Here is a 20,725-nt window from a genome sequence, read left to right on the forward strand (position 1 = left end):
AGGTGAGGCCAAATTTCAGAAGCACAGGTAAACCACTGAAGGCTCCTGTCCATGTTCCCAATGGTGGGCAGGAGGGCACTGCACTCACCATAACTTGTGGGGGTGCCTTTTTCTCTAACGAGACAGGGAAGTCACTTCCATGTCAAAAAGAACATAATAAGCATTTTCTTAACTCTTACTACATCAGGTTCACAGGGGATGTAGATAAAAACTCCCTGGCTGAACTCTGTAAGAACTTGTGTTATATTTGCAAAAGAAAACCTTTATTCTTTAAAAAATGTATATACATTGCCACACAAAGATACCGTGCTGGAACAGCTCTCAGCCAGCCTCAGGAACCTTCCAATGAGCCTTCTTTTATAATTGCCCGCGCCAGATTTCGTGCAAGAGAAAGTCTCAGCATTTCCACCTTGGTGGTCTCTATGTCATCATCCTAAGAGCAAAGAGAGCCAGCATGAGGCACAGCAGGAAGAAGTGATCCTTTAACGCTCCCCTGGGCTCTACCCAAAAGCAGACAGAGGTCACGTGGCATTCAGCAATAGCTTCCAGCAAGTCTCAATGTAAGAGCTGAATGCACAGGACCACTACAACTGACTGACAGGAAAGAATAGATCAGAACTTTAGAATCACCCCATTTTTTCCTAAAAGAAGTTAGTGTGTCATGGTTAAGAGGAATTTAAGAGGCAGGTGAGTTTGTAAGGGGCCAGTGTTTGTGGAAGGAGGTGGGGGGAGCCGGAGATACAGGGGGCCTTTTTTCATCTCTCTTGTGAAACCAACCCAGGAAGCTAAAATGACCTGGAGTTGCTGGGCATCAGGTTCTCCATGCTCTGGTCGTCCTGAGGTCAAGTCCTCCAGACATCTCAGCAGCTTGTACGTTTGCTCTGCTGAGAAAATCACCTAGGAGAGAGAAGCTGCTTCTAGCGGAGGCCTACTGATTTGGGCCTGGGCCCAAGTTCAGAGGTGACCTTTGCATGCCCTGAGGGGGGTACTTTGTATGTGCAGCCCTGGAAGGGAAAAGCACCTCTTCTCACTCCCAGCCCTGGGATGGGCATGGTCAGTAGGCAACTGCCTCATTTTAAATTAAGTAGTTTTTCTTGGGTGCACATTAGACTTCCAGAGTGGGTGCTATTAGGGAGACCTATCCAGGAGATGATGTATGTTTATGCATCTGCACCAGCAACAGAAGGAAGCACTGTCAAGGACTACAAAACGGGGCAGAAAAGCATTTTGGGCTCAACCTGTACCTGTTTCTGTTCCAAAAGGGGTAGGGCATCTGTTAGGAGTGTCATCCAGAAAGACCGTGGGGCAATCTGAGAAGTCATTAGTGACAGGAGAAGAGAAGCCGCATCAACAAAACGCTTGTCCCCATATAATCGGTGGAATTCGCGATACTTTCCTATTGAAAAAAGAGCACGAGGTCACCTCTGGCCCTAAACAAGAGAAGGTAGATGCCAGACCAGCCATTCCATAGAGCAGGGAATTCTTCAAAGCTGTATCCAAGTTCAGGCACCAACGAGACCACATACTTTGAAGAGACTCAAACCAACCAAGCCTGGGAGAATGTAAGCATTAAACAGGAGTTACAGGTTATAACAGATTGAACAAAATAACCCAGGAGGCCATTACTTGATGTAAACAAAAGACTAAAAACGGATGAAGGGAAAGCCTGCCACATACTGGGATGCCAACTAAAACAATGAGAGGCAGAAAATCAAAGTGGATGGAAAGTTCAATGAGGAACAGGACATTTAAGTAATTCAAAGTATCTCCCCAAATTACTAAACCAAGGGAAAGTCAGTGCTGCCTGGAAGGAACAGCTGGTGGACGCCACTTTAACCAAATGACCAGAGTGAACTCCAACAGGGGACACAGCACAACACATCGCCTCGGCGGCAGTCCCACCCAAACACAAATCTAAATCTGATCACGGGGAAACATCAGATAAACCCAAAGTGAGGACATTCTACAAGAGAGCTGAACTGACTCTTCAAAATGTCAAAGTTAAGAAGCACCAAGAAAAGTAGAGGCACTTAAACTAGTGAATTTGGGTAAAGTGTACATGAGAGCTCCTTATTCCTCACACTACTTTCACAACTTTTCTCTAAGTTTGAAATTATTGGAAAATAAAATATTACCAAAAAATATACTTTACAAAGTCTGGCACACAGGGTTCTATGTGGTCTGGAGTTTGGGCTTAACAGAAAGGAAACACTGGAGAAATCTTGAACAGAACGTCCAGTCTTCACAAGTGTCCATTTGTGCCACTGTCCAAGGGACAGAGCCCCAAGAGACTCACCCAAGAATGTCAGTCGGTCACTGAGCATCATGGCCGGCCCCAAGTTGTCAATGAGATCTAAGTCAGAAAAGCAGCCTCGCTCACAGTAATCCATGAGGAACCTGCAAGGCCAGACCCGGAGATGAGAAAAGCACTCCTCAGCCTCCCAATCCCCAGACAGTTCCCGGAAGTGGATGCTGGTCGAACCCACCTGTCTGACACCAGCGTGGCAAAGGCGGCATCTTTGGCTCGAATGCTCCAGGAGAGGGCGGAGCCCAGGCGATTGTTGCGGACAGCTTTCATAGCTAAGATCTTACAAATGCTGCGAACTTTGCAGGCAAAAAGGGAAAAGGTGAATCCTTCACCCTATGAATCATTCCTAAAGGCTGCTGGGAAAGGAGCAGCCGTCTCACCTCCTCAGCCTTCCAGGCTCCCCCACAGGCCCCAAATACAGCTTGGTCGGCAGAACGGGGGTTCTAAGTTGCCTCCTGCTAGTATGACCCACCCTGACAGGATGGCTTTGTGAGCTGATTTGATTTCAGGGGTGGCAATAAGGTATTTATTGCTTCCCCCAGATCAGCTCTTCCATTATGGTTCCAGGTGCCAAAAATCCCATCCTCCCTCGGGTCCTGAACGCCACATGCTTTCACAGTCTAAACACACAAGTGCCTCTGGGAAGAATAACTTAGGCTTTTATCACACAACAGTGAGAAGAGAAGGGGCAAACTTGATCATTTCCTCCCTGTTCTTTCCAAGCCACCTCTGGTCCTGCTTCCCCAGAGCCAGCCTTATCTGGCAACAGCAACTCCCTCGGGACAGGCAAACTCAACGCTGACCCAGCCCTGACCTCAGAGTGAGGAGAGGAGTGGGTGGGTAACATTTTTAAAAAGGCAGCGTGCTCCTCTGGATGGTGTGCCTCACTGGTTGAGTGTCACCCTATGAACCAGGTGGTCATGGCTCAATTCCCAGTAGGGGGCGTGCAGGAGGCAGCCCATCGATGATTCTCTCTCATCATTGATGTTTCTATCTCTCTCTCCCTCTCTGAAATCAATAAAAGTATTTTTTTTAAATAAATAAGTAAAATAAAAAGGCAATGTGCTTGATTGCTTCTAGCTCCTTGTCCCTCCCCAGTAATGTTCCTGTGTTCGGTTTCTTTTTGGCATCTGCTTCCTGACCTCTCTCCAGTCTAGCTGGTATGGTCTGAACACAGAGGACCATGCTGAGAGGAGGGCCGACTCACCTTGCTCAGTCATCTGCCGCCGCTCACAAATCCGCAGCACCTTGAGGGCTTTCTGCTCAGTGCTCAGAGGGATGCGCTCAATGTGCAGCTCCAAGGACACTCGGCCCAGCTCAGGGCAGTAGTCAAAGTAATCCACCCCCAGCTGCCACAGGCTGCAAAGTCCGAGGAGGACAGACATGAGGGCTTGTCTAGGTGCTGCCGTGGAGCTCTGGGATTGGCCCCCAAGATGGCTCATCTCTAGACCTCGATAGCCTTCAGGGAACACAGTCCAAGTTCCAATGCACCCGCATGCTGAAGAGCACCCTGCTGTCATCCCTTGGGGCCTTCCTACCTGTGATGAGCAAACAGCCCCGAGGCATATTCTAGCAGGAGGAACTCTCTCATGTTGGATCCAAAGCTGGAATAAAACGTATGGTGAGACCAAGACTCCTGGTCTGCTCCAGTCAGGGCCCCCTTCCGCAGCCCAACATCCCTTCTAGGCATTCAGCTCACCCCTCGAGAGCCTGGGGAGAGCCTGGGAGATGGGGAGAAAAGGGTGGGTGTGCCATGCACACTTACTAGAGGTTGTGGGACTGGAGGAGTTTGCAGTGATCCAGCAAATCGGTCAGATGGGCCACAAACCACCAGTTGCTGAGGGCGATGCTGTAGGTTCAGACACCAAGGCAAGAAGGAAAGTCAGGGTGAGAAGCCATGGCCCACATGAGTGGGGCATGAGCAGGAACCCCACATATGCTTTGCTTTAAAAGGATGGGAGGGCCCTGCCACTGTGGCTGTGGTTGATCGTCAATCTATGAATCAGGAGGTCATGGTTCGATTCCCAATCAGGGCATATGGCCAGGTTATGGGCTCCATCCCCAGTAAGGGGTGTGCAGGAGGCAGCCAATCAATGATTCTCTCATCATTCATATTTCTATCTCCCTCTCCCTTCCTCTCTGAAATCAATAAAAACTTATTTAAAAAAAAAAAAAAAAAAGATGGGACAGTAATGAGAGCGCAGAATGAGAAGTTTCTCTTTGTTACGTGGGGACAAGGAACCACCGAAATGTCACACAGTGAGATATAATCCAGGGATCCATTCAGATGCAGAAAATGAGGACTGAGACTAATGTACAAAAAAGGGACTAAAAGATTGGTGATTTCTGATGCTCAATGAGACATGGAATTCAAAGGAGTATCTTCATTTGCATTTGAATGTGCTAATGTTTTACACTGTAAAGCTGTTGATTAGTGTACTTTGTGAATACAACTATATACATGTGACTTCATTTTAAAAACCATCTTGTGTTTAGGTATCTATTAATACTCTAATTGAATTTTTTGTTCAATTACATGATTTGTAATTTTATTGTGTATATAATTTGACAATGAAGGTTAAAAGTCATTCTCCAGCCCTGGCTGGTTTGGCTCAGTGGACAGAGCATCGGCCTGTGAACTGAAGGGTCCCGGGTTCAATTCTTGTCAAGGGCACATGCCTGGGTTGCAGGCTGACGATCCCCAGTAGGAGGCGTGCAGGAGGCAGCCAATCAATTATTTTATTCTCACTCATCATTAATGTTTCTATTTCCCTCTCTGAAATCAAAACATTTTTTAAAAAGAAAATAAACAAAAGTCATTCTCCAAACCACACTTTTAATCAAAATCTAGAATCATCTGGGACCACTGTTAAAAATGAACACTTCTAGCCCTACCCGGTTTGGCTCAGTGGATAGAGCATCGGCCTGCGCACTGAATGGTCCCAGGTTCAATTCCAGTCAAGGGCACATGCCCGGGTTGTGGGCTCCATCCCCAGTGGGGTCACGCAGGAGGCAGCCAATTAATGAGTCTCTCTCATCATTGATGTTTCTATCTCTTTCTCCCTCTTCCTTCCTCTCTGAAATAAATTTAAAAAAAAATTTTTTTTTTTTTTTTTTAAAGAATACCTGCTCTGAATAGACCCAGCCAGGAGTCCCAGAGTGTGGGAGCTGTTAGCTCATTAGAGAGAGACTGTTGAGAATTGTTGTCCTTTAAGGTGGCTGCATGTCTAAAGGTTCCGAGTAATAGGCTGGCTTTTTCTGGATTTTAAGTATCAAAGTAATTTCCTGCCATGTTGTTTTAAGTGAACATCCCTGAAGTGGAAACTATTATAAACATGGTCCTCAGCCTCAGAAGGCCCCCAGCTTGTCCAGGGAGAAGCCATTATCCATCTACACGTGGCTGGGGAGGGAAGAGGTTAAGACACCAGCAAGAAGGAACAGGACATTCTAGAAAAGGAGGGTAGTGCAGCTGCACAACATTGAATGTACTTAATGCCACTGAACACACCTAAAGACGGTTAGAATGCCAGTGGCACAGCAGGTCCTACCTGCACTCCTTGATCACCTGGTGGATGTCAAACTCGAAGGCCGCCATCAGGATGTTGTCCAGGGGCTCTGGGCTGCTCTCACCTCCCAGAAACAGGTCAAGGCTGGACTGTGGGAAGGTGGTGACCCATTCAGTCCCCGGACGGAAGCAGAGACACAAGGGGGCTGGCAGGGCTACTGTGCAGGGAACCCTGGAGAAGGGTGATGGGCCCTTTAGCAGGGCCAAGCCCCTTGCAGTTCTCCAGGGAGGTTCAATGCAGAGGCCACACACCGAAAATGACCCAGCAGGGAGCAGAGCCTCAGGACCCCTACCCCCCAACCCACCCCATGGAGCTCAGACTCACCTGGGCATAGAAATGCAGATCAATGGGCTTGACTGTGGGATGAGAGTACAAGAGCCGGGTCACTAGGAAATGATACCAGTTACTCAGCAGCTCCTTCTGCTCCAACAAGGCAGCTTCGTCTCCCAACATGATCTGAGGAGAAAGACGTTTTCCCTCAGCTCCAGGGGAGCTTCTGTGACTCTCCTGAGCTCAGCGAGAGCACCGGGTCTGAACGCCCTCTCCTTCCTCAGAGAATGGACAGCCCTGGCCAAGGAGGACCAAGTTTCTGCCAGCACTGGGCTGGACGCCACAGCCTTAAGCGGAGACATCTCGGACCCCGACCTGGACTTGTCCCACACCTTGCAGAGAGACTCCAGGTGAGGACTGGAGACGAACGTGCCGTCCTGGAGGTGCCGCTCACATTCCTCATGCCAGTGCTGCCACCTGAGCTCTAGCTCCGTTAAGGTCTGCGTGTTACCAGGCTAAGGGAGAGAGGCAGTGGACACCATCACCACATGAACCCCTTAGGCTTAATGGATGACCCACCTCCCATGACCCTCAGAGCAGGGCTGCTCCCACGTACGCTGAGAACGGGCATGGTCCTCATCAGGTCCCCCAGGATTCGGCACATGCCTGCAGAGGTGGGGCTGGCGTCGGCTTCCTTGGAGAGCATCTGCCGGGCCTCGTCCAGCCTGCCTTGCAGCACCAAGATGGTCACCTGGGGGACACCCAAGAACATGAGCATTCATGGGAGACCCGGAAGCCCTTCCGAGTTCACACTCTGGCTTCCTAGCCTTGGGGAAGCGTGATGGTTTCTTCCCTCCAGAGGTAATCTAGCTCATCCAATCTTATGGCTTTAATCTGAACCATGCTTCCCCCGACCTCCACCCCCCAGCCTCCAAGTCTAGGAGCTTGGTGTCTGTAGCCAAATTTATCCCTGAGGCCCAGCAGAGGGGACCAGGGCCCATGTGCCACAGTGTTTCTATGGCAGCCTTCTGGACCAATGCCTGCCATGGGGGGCAGGCACCGAATTTGACACGGCTGCAGGTGAACCATGCTTTTGAAATTGACTGTGTAACCCATTACAGTTTAAACAATAAATTAAACAAAAAAATATCAGAGATATCAAATAAATTATTGGTTCATAAAGGTTTCAGTTCAAATACACATACATACACTTGATGTACCGTAAGTGCAGTCAATCCTCTTTATTCAGAGTCCCTATCTGTAAATTTGCCGACTTGCTAAAATTTATCTGTAACGCCAAAATCAACCCTGAGGTGCCGTCACCGTCACTTGCGGATACATGCAGAGCAGCGACAACTTTGTGTCACTTGGTGCGCACGTTTCCAGCTGAGCGAACAAGGTAGCGCTCTGCCTGCTTGTATCAACTCTCACACTAAACAAGTGTCTTTCTCACAACCTATTTAGTGCCAAGACTGTTTGCATTTTTTAGCTTTTTGTTGGGCCCCCAAGCATAGTGCTAAAGGGCTATGCAGGGTCCCTAAGTGCAAAGAAGGGTGTGATGCGCCTGCTCTATGGAAAAGCCCCAAACATGTTAGATAAGCTTCGTACAGGCACAGAGTGCTGTGTAGTGCTGCTGGCTGAGTTCAATGTCAATGAATCAACAGCACAATTTAAATGAGGTGCCTTTAAACAGAAACATGTCAGAGGACTATATAGCGACCAGCTGACAGAATGGTTGTGACCAGAGATTCTGTACTTCCCCTAGAAGCAGTGGTCCAGTAATTGCCAGTTCAGGGTTCCAGGCACCTTTTATAGACCTATCACGAATAATGAAAACAGTATATGCACACAAGCACATATATAAAAGTCAATTTTTTTTTATTAGAAGTCATGTTTTAAAAAAGCCCAGGATATATATGCTGACAAGTCCCCCATTTTTCTCTCTAGCCTGGACTTCCTTCTGACTTCCAGACCCACATCTCCTACTGCCCAGTCAATGTCTCCACTTGGCTCTCACAGGCATCGTAACGTTTAAAAAAGCAAGCACCCGGTCACCTCCAACTCACCAGCCTGATCTTCCCACATTCTGCTCTTCTTACACACCCACATTTAGTCCATTAGCAAACCCCACCAATTATGTCTTTAAACTGCATCCAGAATCTAATCACTTCTCATCTCACCATCTCCTGTGCTCAGCTCCTACGCTTGTCCAAGTCACCCCCATCTTTGCCTGGTTTAGTACCATGGCCTCCACTCGTATCTCTGCTCTGGCCTCGCTGTCCTCAGGAGTAGCCAGAAGACCATGGCCTCCACTCGTATCTCTGCTCTGGCCTCGCTGTCCTCAGGAGTAGCCAGAAGACCATGGCCTCCACTCTGGTATCTCTGCTCTGGCCTCACTGTCCTCAGGAGTAGCCAGAAGAGCCTTTCAAAGCCTAAGTCAGGTCATGGCACTCCTTTGCTCAACTCTCCAACATCCCCCTTACCCCACCTGATCCAGGAATAAGACAGAAGCTCTTTACTGTATCTACCCACTAATTTATACATAATTATGCCAACTAATTTAATCATAACAGCCCTATAGGTAGGTGTTGTTACCTCTACTGTACAGATGAAAAAACTGAAGGCTGTGAAGGAACTCATTCATGACCTCACACCCAGTAAGAGGCAGAACTGTAATGCTAACCGGGCAGCGTGGCCCCACAGACCATGGTTCCGCTCTGTTAGTTATTCCCTCTCTGAAAGCTAACATCCTTAGGACAGCCCAACAGGTCCTCTACGATCTGGCCCTGTCCTCAACTCCCATCTCTCCCTCTTGCTCCCACTGCTCCTGGCTCACTGGTCTCCTTGCCGTTCTCGTCCCACTCTGCCTCACACACGCAGCATTTACAGGCCTCGCTGTCAAGAATGCCCTTTCTCCCTTCATCTGCACAGCTCCCTCCTCACCCCCTTCTGACTCCCTCTACCACTCCCAATTCCCTGCTTCTTTATTTCTCTCCAAAGCACTTCACTATTAGACCTGGTCCATGCTTTACTTGTTTCTCTATTTCCTACCTCCTATGCAGGAAATGTCTCCACGAGGGCAGAAATCTTTGCCTTCTTCAGTCATGCTTGTGCCTGGCAAAGAGTAACCCTCAATGAAATCTCAATGAATGAATGAATCAGATTAAAAATCTGGACCCAATACTTCCTGAGTGAAGGCTCTCCCCTTAGCTGCACAGATCTCCTGGACCAAAGGCCCCAAAATAGCCTCAAAGGCAACAAGTCTTGACCTGAATTCAAGATTTTATAAATTTAATCAACTTTCCATTATTCAGGTCAACTAGCAACCCCCTCCCTGATCCATCCCAATCGGGTCACAGGTCAGTAGAGGTGAATGGAAAAAGTATTGCTCTCTCATACATACACATACACATCCCTGGCACACATGATGACTTCCAAACTGATAATCCAAAATGACTTTGGGATCATCAATCTTTTTGTTTTTAATAGCTTTATTGAGTTATAATTTACATACTATAAATACTCACCTATTTAAATGTATAATTTGTTTTAGTAAGTTTGCAGAGTTGTGCACCATCATAATCATTTTAGAACATTTCTATCCCCTCAAAACAACCCCTCAAGTTCATTTACATCAACGCCCGACCCCCACCCCAATTGTCGGTTTTGTATTCATGTCTTCTCTCCCTTAGGTGCCTGAAGAAAACAAATTTCCCTTCTCACAGGAAAGTCTACAAAGTATTACTTTTTAACATGATAACTTAGTTCTAAACTTTCCCGTGGAGCAGGGAAGAAAAGATCTAGGGTGTTTCCATAATTACAGACAGGAAGAGCCAGGCCAAGTGTACTCAGGCTCAGTGAGCAACCCTCAGGCCTGCCTGCCAGCCCTGGGGGAAACAGGACTTGAGGTGGGAGAACGGGCGGCCCAGCCTGCAGAAGATCCTTACCAAGTTCCAGAACTTCTCGTGTTTGCTTGGGTTCTCACTGCCCAGAACATCTGCCAACATACTGTCCACCTCGCACACGTGCAGTCGGACCCAGTCAAGGAGGAGGAGGAGGAGCGGGCCAGCTGCAGGGAGAGATTCTCGTCACACATTCATGTGCGGCAAATTCCACTTTCCCATAGTACAGAGGATGTAAGGCAGACGAGCTTTGTAGAAAAGGAGTATCCCACCAAAACCGGGTTGGCTCAGTGGATAGAGCGTCGGCCTGCGGACTCAAGGGTCCCAGGTTCGATTCCGGTCAAGGGCATGTACCTTGGTTGAGGGCACATCCCCAGTAGGGGGTGTGCAAGAGGCAGCTGATCGATGTTTCTCTCTCATCGATGTTTCTAACTCTCTATCCCTCTCTCTTCCTCTCTGTAAAAAAATCAATAAAATATATGTTAAAAATAAATAAATAAATAAATAATAAAGGGGCCCTTTAAAAAAAGAAAAAGAAAAGGAGTATCCCTCTTAAATGAGTATATACGTGTGGTCCTGAATAAAGGACTGGACTAGCAAATGGGCTTTTATGGAATACTTCCTGTGTCAGGCAGCAACAGCTTTCACTGAATCCTAGAAAGTGTTAAACAGCTCGGACGGTGTGGCTCAGTAGTTGAGCTTCGACCTATGAACCAGGAGGTCACGGTTTGATTCTTGGTCGGGGCATATGCCTGGGTTACAGGCTTGATCCCAGTGTTGGGGCGTGCAGGAGGCAACCAATCAATGACCCTCTCTCTCTCCTCATTGATGTTTCTATCTCTCTGTCCCTCTCCCTTCCTCTCTGAAATCAATAAAAATATATTTTTTTAAAAAAGTGTTGAACACAAGGCCCAGACCTCACCACCACCACCACCACTCCCACCCCAGCCTCCAGACTCTTCATGACTATTCAATACTCAATGGTTATGTAAGTAGCAGCCATTTAGGAACTGGTACTGATTAGGTGCTACATGTGCAACAATAAAAACAATTTGACAGCCCTAGCCTGTTTGGCTTAGTGAATAGAGTGTTGACCCATGGACTGAAGGGTCCTGGGTTCGATTCCAGTCAAGGGCACGTACCTTGGTTACAAGTTCCCTGGCCCTAGTTGAGGTGCGTTCAGGAGACAACCAATCGATGTGTCTCTCTCACATCGATGTTTCTCTGTCTCTCCCGCTCTTTCCTCTCTCTCTAAAAATCAATGGAAAAGTATCCTCGGGCGAGGATTCATTCACACACACACACACATACACAAAATCTACTGCAGAGGCATACCAACAACAAACTGTCTTTTTCAGTCCTTCAGCAAGAGAATGAATAAACAGCTAGGACTGCAAAGAGATTATTAACACTTATTCCTGGATAAGAGCAAACATAGACCCTTAAAAGAATACAAAAAAGGCCTGTAGCAATCCCACAGTCAGCCCACTCACGCCAGGATACTGTACTGACCACAGTTTAATTCAAGATCAACAGACTAATTCAAAGTGGACAGTTAACACAGAGTTGTCCCTGCCCCAATCGTTAGCAACAGAACTCAAAGTGACTTTGCCTCCCACAGCTTAACCCTTCCCTACATCCCTAAAACTTTCTTTTCCATTTCCTTTTTTAAAAAAACAACAACAAAAATTTGTCTCACATTTCTGGAGGCTAAAAGTCTGACATCCAGCTGTTGGCAGGTTAGTTCCTCCTGCAAGCTCTGAGGAAGCAACTGTGCCTCTCCCCCAGCCCAGCTTCTCCTAAAGCTTTCTGTGCCTCTCCCCCAGCCCAGCTTCTCCTAAAGCTTTCTGTGCCTCTCCCCCAGCCCAGCTTCTCCTAAAGCTTTCTGAAGCTGGACCAGTCCAGGACACAAATACCGACGACCACCCTTTCACACACTAGTTTATATCTGTTTTCCTGGTATTTGTCCAGGGTCTTCTGCCTCACGCTTTAGGTTTCTGGGAGGCAGTCTAGCTGATTCTTTCTGCAGTACCTGACAAAGCGACAGGCTTCTCTGGCTGTCGGGTGGTGTTCGCTGATGGTTGTGCTGATGAAAAGAGCATCCTAGGCCACAAAGCACCCATCACAATACACAGGAAAGACAAAGAGGACGGGCAGGGGACGGCTCTGATGCTGACAGAAAGAGGCCACGCTCACCTGGGGCAACTTCAATAAAGAGAATCTCACAAAGGTTCCAAATGAGCTCCATTGCTGACAGGATGGAGACCTAAGGGAGAAATGGAGACACAGTTTTGACTGAAAACATTCCCAGGACTTAATCTTAGAACAAAGGAACCAAGCCAGGCTTGAATCACATGATGGTCAACATTTACTGAGTATTCCTATGGCAGGGTTTCCCAAAGCCAATGAAAGAATTTTAGGGGGTGGGATGCAAACTAACATTTTTTTTTTTTAATGGTTGTGGTCTTAGTTTAATGTACATTAGAAAAAAATAGCTGCCCTGGCTGATATGGCTAAGTTGGTTGAGTATCATCCCAGGAACCGCAAGGTCGCCAGTTTGATTCTCAGTCAGGGCACATGCCCAGATTGAAGGTTTGGTCCCCGATCAGGGCACGTAAGGGAGGCAACCAATCAATGTTTCTTTCTTGCATCGATGTTTGTCTGTCTCTGTCTCTCCCCTCCCTTCCTCTCTCTCTAAAACCAATAAAAATATATTTAATAACTAGCTCATCACACCTATGATCTTTTTTTTTTTTAATTGATTTTTTACAGAGAGGAAGAGAGAGGGATAGAGAGTTAGAAACATCGATGAGAGAGAAACATCTGTCAGCTGCCTCCTGCACACCCCCTACTGGGGATGTGCCCGCAACCAAGGTACATGCCCTTGACCGGAATCGAACCCGGGACCTTTCAGTCCGCAGGCCGACGCTCTATCCACTGAGCCAAAAGGCTAGGGCTCCTTTTTATTTTTTAAATTTCCTTTTTTTCTAAACTGCAGATTACCAACTTACAATAATTGCTTAAGGTGTAGCTTTCCTTTTTATCAACACTTGAGAAATGCAGGCTGGGTTGAGGTGCCCAAACAACACTCACTGAAAGGTCCCAGGTTTGATACCGGTCAAGGGCATGTACCTTGGTTGCGGGCACATCCCCAGTAGGAGGTGTTGCAGGAGGCAGCTGATCGATGTTTCTCTCCCATCAATGTTTCTAACTCTCTATCCCTCTCCCTTCCTCTCTGTAAAAAAAATCAATAAAATATATTAAAAAAAAAAAAGATTCTACCAAAAAAAGAGAATTCTTTAAGCCCTCATCCAGCTCCAACTAAAGGATAAGAACTTGCAGCTCAGTAAATGCTGGTCTCATGAGTTGAGTACAGTTTATGAGACCAAGCAGTGGTTCCAAAAGCTCAGCTCTCTACCTCAGGTGACACAATGTGGTTAGGATTTGTATGTCCCATAAGAACTGAAAACACATACAAGTATTTATCAAGCACATCCTTTGTTTCAATATGGAAGGCCGTGAAGGGGCACTAGAAGTTGAAAACGATCCTTACCACCCCAATGAGTTGCCTGTCTACCTGGAAAGAACAGAGATCTGCAAAAAAGAGTGATTGCAAAGCCACTCCAGGTGGGTGCCGAGGACACAGGAAGACATAATAGTGCCAACAACAAAGGCAGGGCCCTTACCTGGCTGCTGAACTGGCGACTACTGGCTGGATCTTTAGCAGCAACTAACAAAACATAAAACATTTTAAGTGAGCAATGGAACTTTCATTCTCATTGTTATAACTTCACATACCAGGTTCTGTAGCTTGTGCCTTTGTTACTTCTATGACCACCATTTTCACTATAGATTTTTTTTTTAATGCTTCATATCTTTTTGTTGTACATCAATGATTCTCAAACCAAGACCCTGAAGTTAGAAGTGTCACATTTAATTGCAACACAGCAAACACTGAGACCACCATGTTATATAAGACTATCTGACATCCAGGAGTCACGTGGCTCTTGAGGTATGGTGACTTTAAATCACCAAGGTCAAAGAACTGGGGATGAAATTTTCAAAAATCCTTAATTTAGCCCAGCTGGTGTAGCTCAGTGGTTGAGCATCAACCTATGAGTCAGGAGGTCACCGTTTGATTTCTGGTCAGGGCACATGCCCGGGTTTCGGGTTCCAGTGGAGGGCATACAGGAGGCAGCTGATCAATGATTCTCTCTCATCATTGATGTTTCTATCTCTCTCCCTTCCTCTCTGAAATCAATTAAAATATATTAAGAAAAAGAAAACATTGCTTAAATCTATTTTTTTTAAAATCCTTAATCTGGCCCTTTAGGCTTCCTTGTACCTGTCAACTCTGTATGTTCTAACTGGAAAAACATACTCAAGATGATTGACAAAGCTCTAGCCGGTTTGGCTCAGTGGATAGAGTGTCAGCCTGCAGACTGAAGGGTTCCAGGTTCGATTCCGGTCAAGGGCATGTACCTTGGTTTCGGGCACATCCCCAGTAGGGGGTGTGCAGGAGGCAGCTGATCGATGCTTCTAACTCTCTATCTCTCTCCCTTCCTCTCTGTAAAAATCAATATATTTTTTAAAAAAAAATTTTTTTTAAAAGATTGACAAAAAATTAAGATAGAAAAGTAAGAGTTTTGAACTGGAATGTCAATCAGCTTTTACCTTGTAGTATTTATAGCCAGATAAATACTTTAATTACTATCACATATACATGCACACAAAATCCTTACTTGCAGCCTGGTGCATTTCCTCCATGCATGCTCTTATGACTGATCGGTAGTTTTTACTCACTCGAACTAATCTACAAAAAAATGAAATGACATACAAGATGAGTCTGGAACCTCTTGTGGTAACAGAAAGACAGAATAGGTGACAGGAGCTTGCTGAAAGACAGAGCCAAGTTGAAGGAGCTCTTAATGGCCAAAGTGGGAACAAGTTGAGCAATGAAAGAAGTAAAAATACAATACAATACGTGGAATAAAGTAAGTATCCATGATTCCATATTGATATTGTTGCAGATGAGAGCCAATGATGGAACTAAAATCAGTGGTTGAAAATTTGAGAAGATTTGCATAGTCTTAAAATTTCTCCCCCAAATACTTACTAGTTACAAAGGGAAAGACTATAACTTTATAGTAAAGAAACTGCATTAACCAAGTGATCAAGGTCAACTTCACCAGTAATAATAAAACATCAACATCATGAACCCCATGTACTGAGAACAACACATCATACATGTGGTATTCTTGCTAAAAATCAGTTGTAGTTAACGTATGAACCACACCTCACACAATCCTAGTTTATAAATATTACAATAGTTTTCTAGTCTTTTGCCAAAAAATATCTTAACAGTAATTCTTTAAAAACAAAACAAAATTCATTTTTATATTAATTTCAAAATCTTCCAATAGTGTGACCTCTTTCGGTGACTCTCAGGTGCTTATTTGGTCTAAATGTTCTTCTTTTAGAGTAAATGAGTAGGAATATAAACAAAGAAACCTTATCAAGCCAGCAAGTCAACCAACACCATTTACACATTCTCTGTAAGACACTTCCACTGCTGACCACTTACAATGCACAGAACAGAAACTGGAATAGAACCAGGAGACCCTCATTTCTCCAGCAGGACCATCCATCATGCACAAGGTCAAGAATGCATTTCATTTGGCTTTTCACAATTTAGTTGTGACTCCAGCACCGATTAGCAGCCCACTTACTGAGCTTTTCTGGATTTTCCAGTCAATTCTTCTTCAATTTTCTGGAGGCCCACAAAGATTCCATGGGATTCGTTGAAGAGTTTTCTCAAGATGTGAGAGTAAACATCTACATCTTTCCGGACAATATAAATAAAAGGGCAGCCTGGCACCGTCTCTGACTTTCCTGAAACAAGATTAAAAAAAAACAAAAATTTAACATCCATCACCATCATAGAGGAACCCACTATAAAATCTTTTACTATCTAAAAAAAAAAAAAATCTTTTACTATCTAATTACAAAAGCTTCAACTTTTAGCTACTAATTTCATTTATTAAAAGTTATATAGCCGAAACCGGTTTGGCTCAGCGGATAGAGCGCCCGTCTGCGGACTGAAAGGTCCCAGGTTTGATTCCGGTCAAGGGCATGTACATTGGTTGTGGGCACATCCCCGGTGGGGGGTGTGCAGGAGGCAGCTGGTCGATGTTTCTCTCTCATCGATGTTTCTAGCTCTCTATCCCTCTCCCTTCCTCTCTATAAAAAATCAATAAAATATATTTTTTAAAAAAGTTATATAAATGACCACTTATTATCCACACAAGCATTTCTAAAAATAAATGCTTATTCTCTGATTTTACACCTCAGCTTACTAGCATATTTGGAAACTATCTTTCACTTCCATCAATCAAACTCTACTGAAAAAAGTAAATTCACTTAATATTAGTCTATGTAAAACTCAATAAGATGCCTGGCCAGCGTGGCTCAGTGATTGAGCATTGACCTATGAACCAGGAGGTTATGGTCCGATTCCCGCCGGGGCGCATGCCCAGGTTGTGAGCGCGATCCCTGGTGTGGTACATGCAGGAGGCAGATGATCAATGATTCTCTTTCATCATTGATGTTTCTATCTCTCTCTCCCTCTACCTTCCTCTCTGAAATCAATCCTATATAATAAAGATGTAATATGCAAATGGTCGTTACATGGTGAAGCATAACCACCAACTGCGCCAGATCACAGATCAGCAGGAGGGTGGGGCAGCAAGCTGCAAGTGGTGGCGGAGAGCTACAGGAGGGGGCAGGGCAGCAAGCTATGAGGGGGGACTGGAGGGCAGGAGCTACAGGAGGGCGAGGCAGCAGGGAGCTACTGGGGCGCTACTGGCCCACGGATTCGTGCACAGGGCTACTAGTAAAAATATAAAATAAAATAAAAAGAAAGAAAAGTAATTCTCTAAAAAAGAAAAGAAAAGCCCTGGCCAGTGTGGTTCAGTTGGTTGGGTGTCGTCCGTGTCGCTGTTTCAATTCCAGATCAGGGCATATGCCTGGGTTTTGGCTGGATCCCCAGTAGGTGGTGTGTAGGAGGCAGCCAACTGCTGTTCCTATTTCACATCGATGTTTCTCTCTCTTCCTCTCCCTTCATCTCTCTAAAAATCCATTTTAAAGAAAATAAACCCTTCTTTAACACAAGGAAGACTACTGTTACTTTTTTTTTTTTCCTGGACTGAACATCTGCCAGGTCTCATAAATCAATGAAACTCTTAAACAGCTAAAGTCTTAAAAATAAAAATGGTGCAAACTAAGTTCAACTGTATCATGTCTCAACTAGTCAAATCTGAGAGAATAAAGGGGGAAAAAACAACAACAATTAAATGTGCCCAGATAGATCATATGTAAAAAAAATAGTAAGTACCTTTTTTGTTGAAGGAGGTCTCACACACCAGCATCTCCCCTGGACCCCAGTCAAAACACATTTGCTTCTTCTTGGAATTCACTCCTGGAATCAACTAGTAAAAAAATAAGGCACAGATACTGTTATTCTTATTAAAGTCTTTGCTTCCAACTGACTTGCAAGTACAATCCTAGAAATAGGTGGTCATGAAAGTTAAGTGCTAATCCATGTGCACAGGGGAATGTGGCCGAGATCAGCCCAGTCTATTCCAACCTGAATAAGTGAGTGTTGTTTGGGCACCTCAACCCAGCCTGCATTTCTCAAGTGTTGATAAAAAGGAGAGCTACACCTTAAGCAATTATTGTAAGTTAGTTATCTGCAGTTTAGGAAAAAAAGGAAATTTTAAAAATAAAAAGGAGCCCTAGCCTTTTGGCTCAGCGGATAGAGCGTCGGCCTGCGAACTGAAAGGTCTCAGGTTCGATTCCGGTCAAGGGCACATGCCCGGGTTGTGAGATCCCCAGAGGGGGGCTTGCAGGAGGCAGCCGATCCATGATTCTCTCTCATCATGGATGTTTCTCTCTCCCTATTCCTTCCTCTCTGAAATCAATAAAGATATAGTATAAATAAGTAAACAAATAAATATATAAAAAGGAATTGGACTCACTAAAAGGACAGACCTCCAGTCACACAGCTTCTATGCCATCTCTTTGAAACATGTTAACTGCTACTAAGATCTCACGCCTTGTTCTGTCCAGTTAGCTTTGAAATTACCCCTATTTTCAATTTTTTGTTTTGTCAGATATTGCTTTGCAGTCTGACGGCTTTCGCTGAAAACGGTAGGCATCTCAACTTTCTAAAAAGCAAAAACACAAGGTCAGGCAACCTGCAGCTTCGTGGGGTTTGTAGGTTACCAAGAGCTGGGAGGTGGAGAACCAGCCCGTAACGGGCAGAGATGTGTGCCCTCGTCGGGGAGGTCAGAGGCTGCGGGAGTTTGCATTTGAAAAAATGAGGAGATAAGAGAAGTGCATTCCAGGCTGGGGGAGCGGCAGGTATTCGTATCTAAAACATCACAGATCAGCAACACTTGGCATATTCTCTTGAGAGTTCAGATAAAATTGAGAGCAAACAGAGCAATAAAAAGAAATAATCCCCCGAGAGAATGAACATGTTTAGTAAGCCCTGGTCAAGTACAAGCCAAAATCACGGCGCTGCAATGTGAAGCTTAGTTCGACTGGAAGAAAAAAAAAAAAAGAAGAAGCAGCAATTCCTCTGCCAGGTCCGAGCGCGCCCATTGAGCATTGGCCCGACGGGAAAAGCGAGGGCAGCAGGAAGGCGGGAAGACAGAGGAGGGAGAGGGACGGGCTGGGGCCTGAGGGGCCAGGTGTCCGGAGCACACGGAGCAGCAGAAACCCCGGCACCACTGCGACCCCAACGCGACCACCTCGTTAATGTGACCTCCGGACAGTGGCAACTGAGCTGAAGGAAAGGGCCGGGCGCCTCGCGGGCGGCATTGAGGGAGACAAGCCTGCAGTTACTGACGAAGCAGACCCAACCCTTGGTCCGCGAGGGCAAGCAAGACTCTTTGGGGCGCCCTTACAGTGACTATCGGCTCGCCATCGAGCTCCTCCATAGCGCCGCACCTCAGCCGCCGCCTGGAACTCGCGGGGCCGCCAAAGCTCACGGCTCGGGCCTCCCGCTCGGAGCCCGCTGCGACGGAGGACCCCGCCCAGGCGCCTCTCGCACTGCCTGCAGGTCCAAGTCCCCGACGCTGCAGGGGCCCCTCCCGTCGGCCACGACCATCCCTCTGTGGCACTCTACACGATTCCTTCCTTTCTGGCCTCGACAACAATTCAGGGAAAACAGCGCCAGGGGCCGTCTGTCCTCGGACTAACCCTCCCGCCTGGTCAGGCGCCGCCGCGGACAGCCCCACGCCGGTCCGGGAGAAGGCCCCCGGAGAAGGCGGGAGCGGTGCCGGTGCCTTTGCGCGTGCGCGGGCTGGCCGCCCTGGGGCTAGAGCTGGGCCTTCCTCGCGCTGGAGCGAGCCCACGATTTCTCCCCATTCTGGCTTTTCGCGCCCCTTGTTGGTGTGCAGGTTGGCGTCGGCGCAGCCGCTTCTCCGAGCGGTGTCCAGGGCAAGGGAGCCCCTTCCCGGGGACCCGTCAGCCCATCGGGCTTGTGTAGGAAGGCAAGCGCTGCCAACACCCCCCCCCCCCAAAAAAAAAAACGCTCAAGAAGCAAGCAGACAAAATTGATGCAGCTGAAACTACTGTGAAACCGAGACAGCTGGGCTTAAATTAAGCACAAATACTGGTTTGTTAGAAAAACAAACAAACAGGGAATACTGGGTCTTGTTGATGGAAAACTCAAAAGTGCACCATTAACTTAAAGGAGCTTATAATGTAAATGTCATATTTACAAATACATACAAGGAAGAGAATAGTACCGGCTCTAAATTCCCGAATAAGCTAGTTTTTTAACTAAAGGAAATTCGGAATTTAAAAGTAAGCCTTAGGAAACAGTGCTTGAAAATGTAGCAGCTTTTCTTTTATTTAAGAAAATGTTGACTTGAAAACGACAAACGTTCAGTATTTTAGCTGGGGAAACAGTTCTTTGCCTGAGATTACTCTGAAGGACCTACTTGAATTGGTGGAAATAAGATGACTTGGAGTGATAAGGAAAATCTTGTGACCCCAATAGTTTGTTCTTTTGAGGTACAAGTCGTTAAGTAAAGGAAGGAAAATCCTGTGGCTATCACAATTTTATCCAAATCCCTATCTCTTAAGACAGCCATCCATCCTTAGGATAAAATTTAACGATTTTTTTTTTTAGAGAGATAGGAACAATGATTGGTTGTTCCACTTATTTATGCATTCATTAGTTGATTCTTGTATGTGCCCTGACCAAGGATCAAACTCCCAATCTTAACTTATTGGGACCGATGCTCTAATCAAGTGAGCACCCAGCCAGGGCTATAACCTCTCCCCCTGCCCTTTATTTTATTTTTCCCCCATCACCATTTAGCCCCCCCACCCCCGCCCATATTCCCTCTTCCACCTCCACCTCTCTTTTTTAACTTAATTCTAAAGGAATAATTTGGAAAAACAAATTGCATAATCAGCATACAAATCTTTTTTTCTCAGCTCTTCTTCACAAGCTCCTCCTCTTCCTCTCTCATTCCTCTCCTCTCCCTACATGGGTTATTTAACTCTGGAATTCCTATACCTTTTCTGGAGAGACTTCAATTATACAGGAGACACTTCAATTGAGGTATATCAGAACCCCAGGAAGACAAAAAGAGTAAAATATT

At 46.1% G+C, this 20,725-nt stretch overlaps 2 protein-coding genes across 4 annotated transcripts in view; one reads left to right on the forward strand and one right to left on the reverse strand.

Moving 5' to 3' along the window:
• Positions 1-3,481, forward strand: part of GGA3 (golgi associated, gamma adaptin ear containing, ARF binding protein 3) — an 18,961-nt gene extending 15,480 nt beyond the window's left edge. Inside the window, exon 17 of the mRNA XM_079797308.1 lies at positions 2,876-3,481. Within this exon, the coding sequence (XP_079653434.1) occupies positions 2,876-2,908 (33 nt within the window). The 3' untranslated portion in view covers positions 2,909-3,481. The remainder of the gene's footprint in view (positions 1-2,875) is intronic.
• NUP85 (nucleoporin 85) overlaps positions 1-19,152 on the reverse strand; it is a 19,917-nt gene extending 765 nt beyond the window's left edge. Inside the window, exons 1-19 of one of the 3 annotated variants that reach the window (XM_079797311.1) lie at positions 19,016-19,152; positions 17,440-17,533; positions 15,776-15,938; positions 14,789-14,859; positions 13,733-13,776; positions 12,243-12,312; positions 10,092-10,213; positions 6,761-6,895; positions 6,537-6,659; positions 6,199-6,330; positions 5,857-5,963; positions 4,074-4,157; positions 3,847-3,912; positions 3,516-3,667; positions 2,487-2,604; positions 2,297-2,397; positions 1,245-1,396; positions 796-897; positions 306-433 (exon numbers count right to left, since the gene is read on the reverse strand). In XM_079797311.1, the coding sequence (XP_079653437.1) occupies positions 332-433; positions 796-897; positions 1,245-1,396; positions 2,297-2,397; positions 2,487-2,604; positions 3,516-3,667; positions 3,847-3,912; positions 4,074-4,157; positions 5,857-5,963; positions 6,199-6,330; positions 6,537-6,659; positions 6,761-6,895; positions 10,092-10,213; positions 12,243-12,312; positions 13,733-13,776; positions 14,789-14,859; positions 15,776-15,938; positions 17,440-17,533; positions 19,016-19,048 (1,971 nt within the window). In that variant the 5' untranslated portion in view covers positions 19,049-19,152 and the 3' untranslated portion in view covers positions 306-331. The other 2 variants (XM_079797310.1, XM_079797309.1) reach the window with 2 other exon arrangements.
• Between the last annotated feature and the right edge of the window lie 1,573 nt (positions 19,153-20,725).

The sequence above is a fragment of the Cnephaeus nilssonii genome (assembly GCF_951640355.1).
Source record: "Cnephaeus nilssonii genome assembly, chromosome: 19".
NCBI lineage: Eukaryota > Metazoa > Chordata > Mammalia > Chiroptera > Vespertilionidae > Cnephaeus > Cnephaeus nilssonii.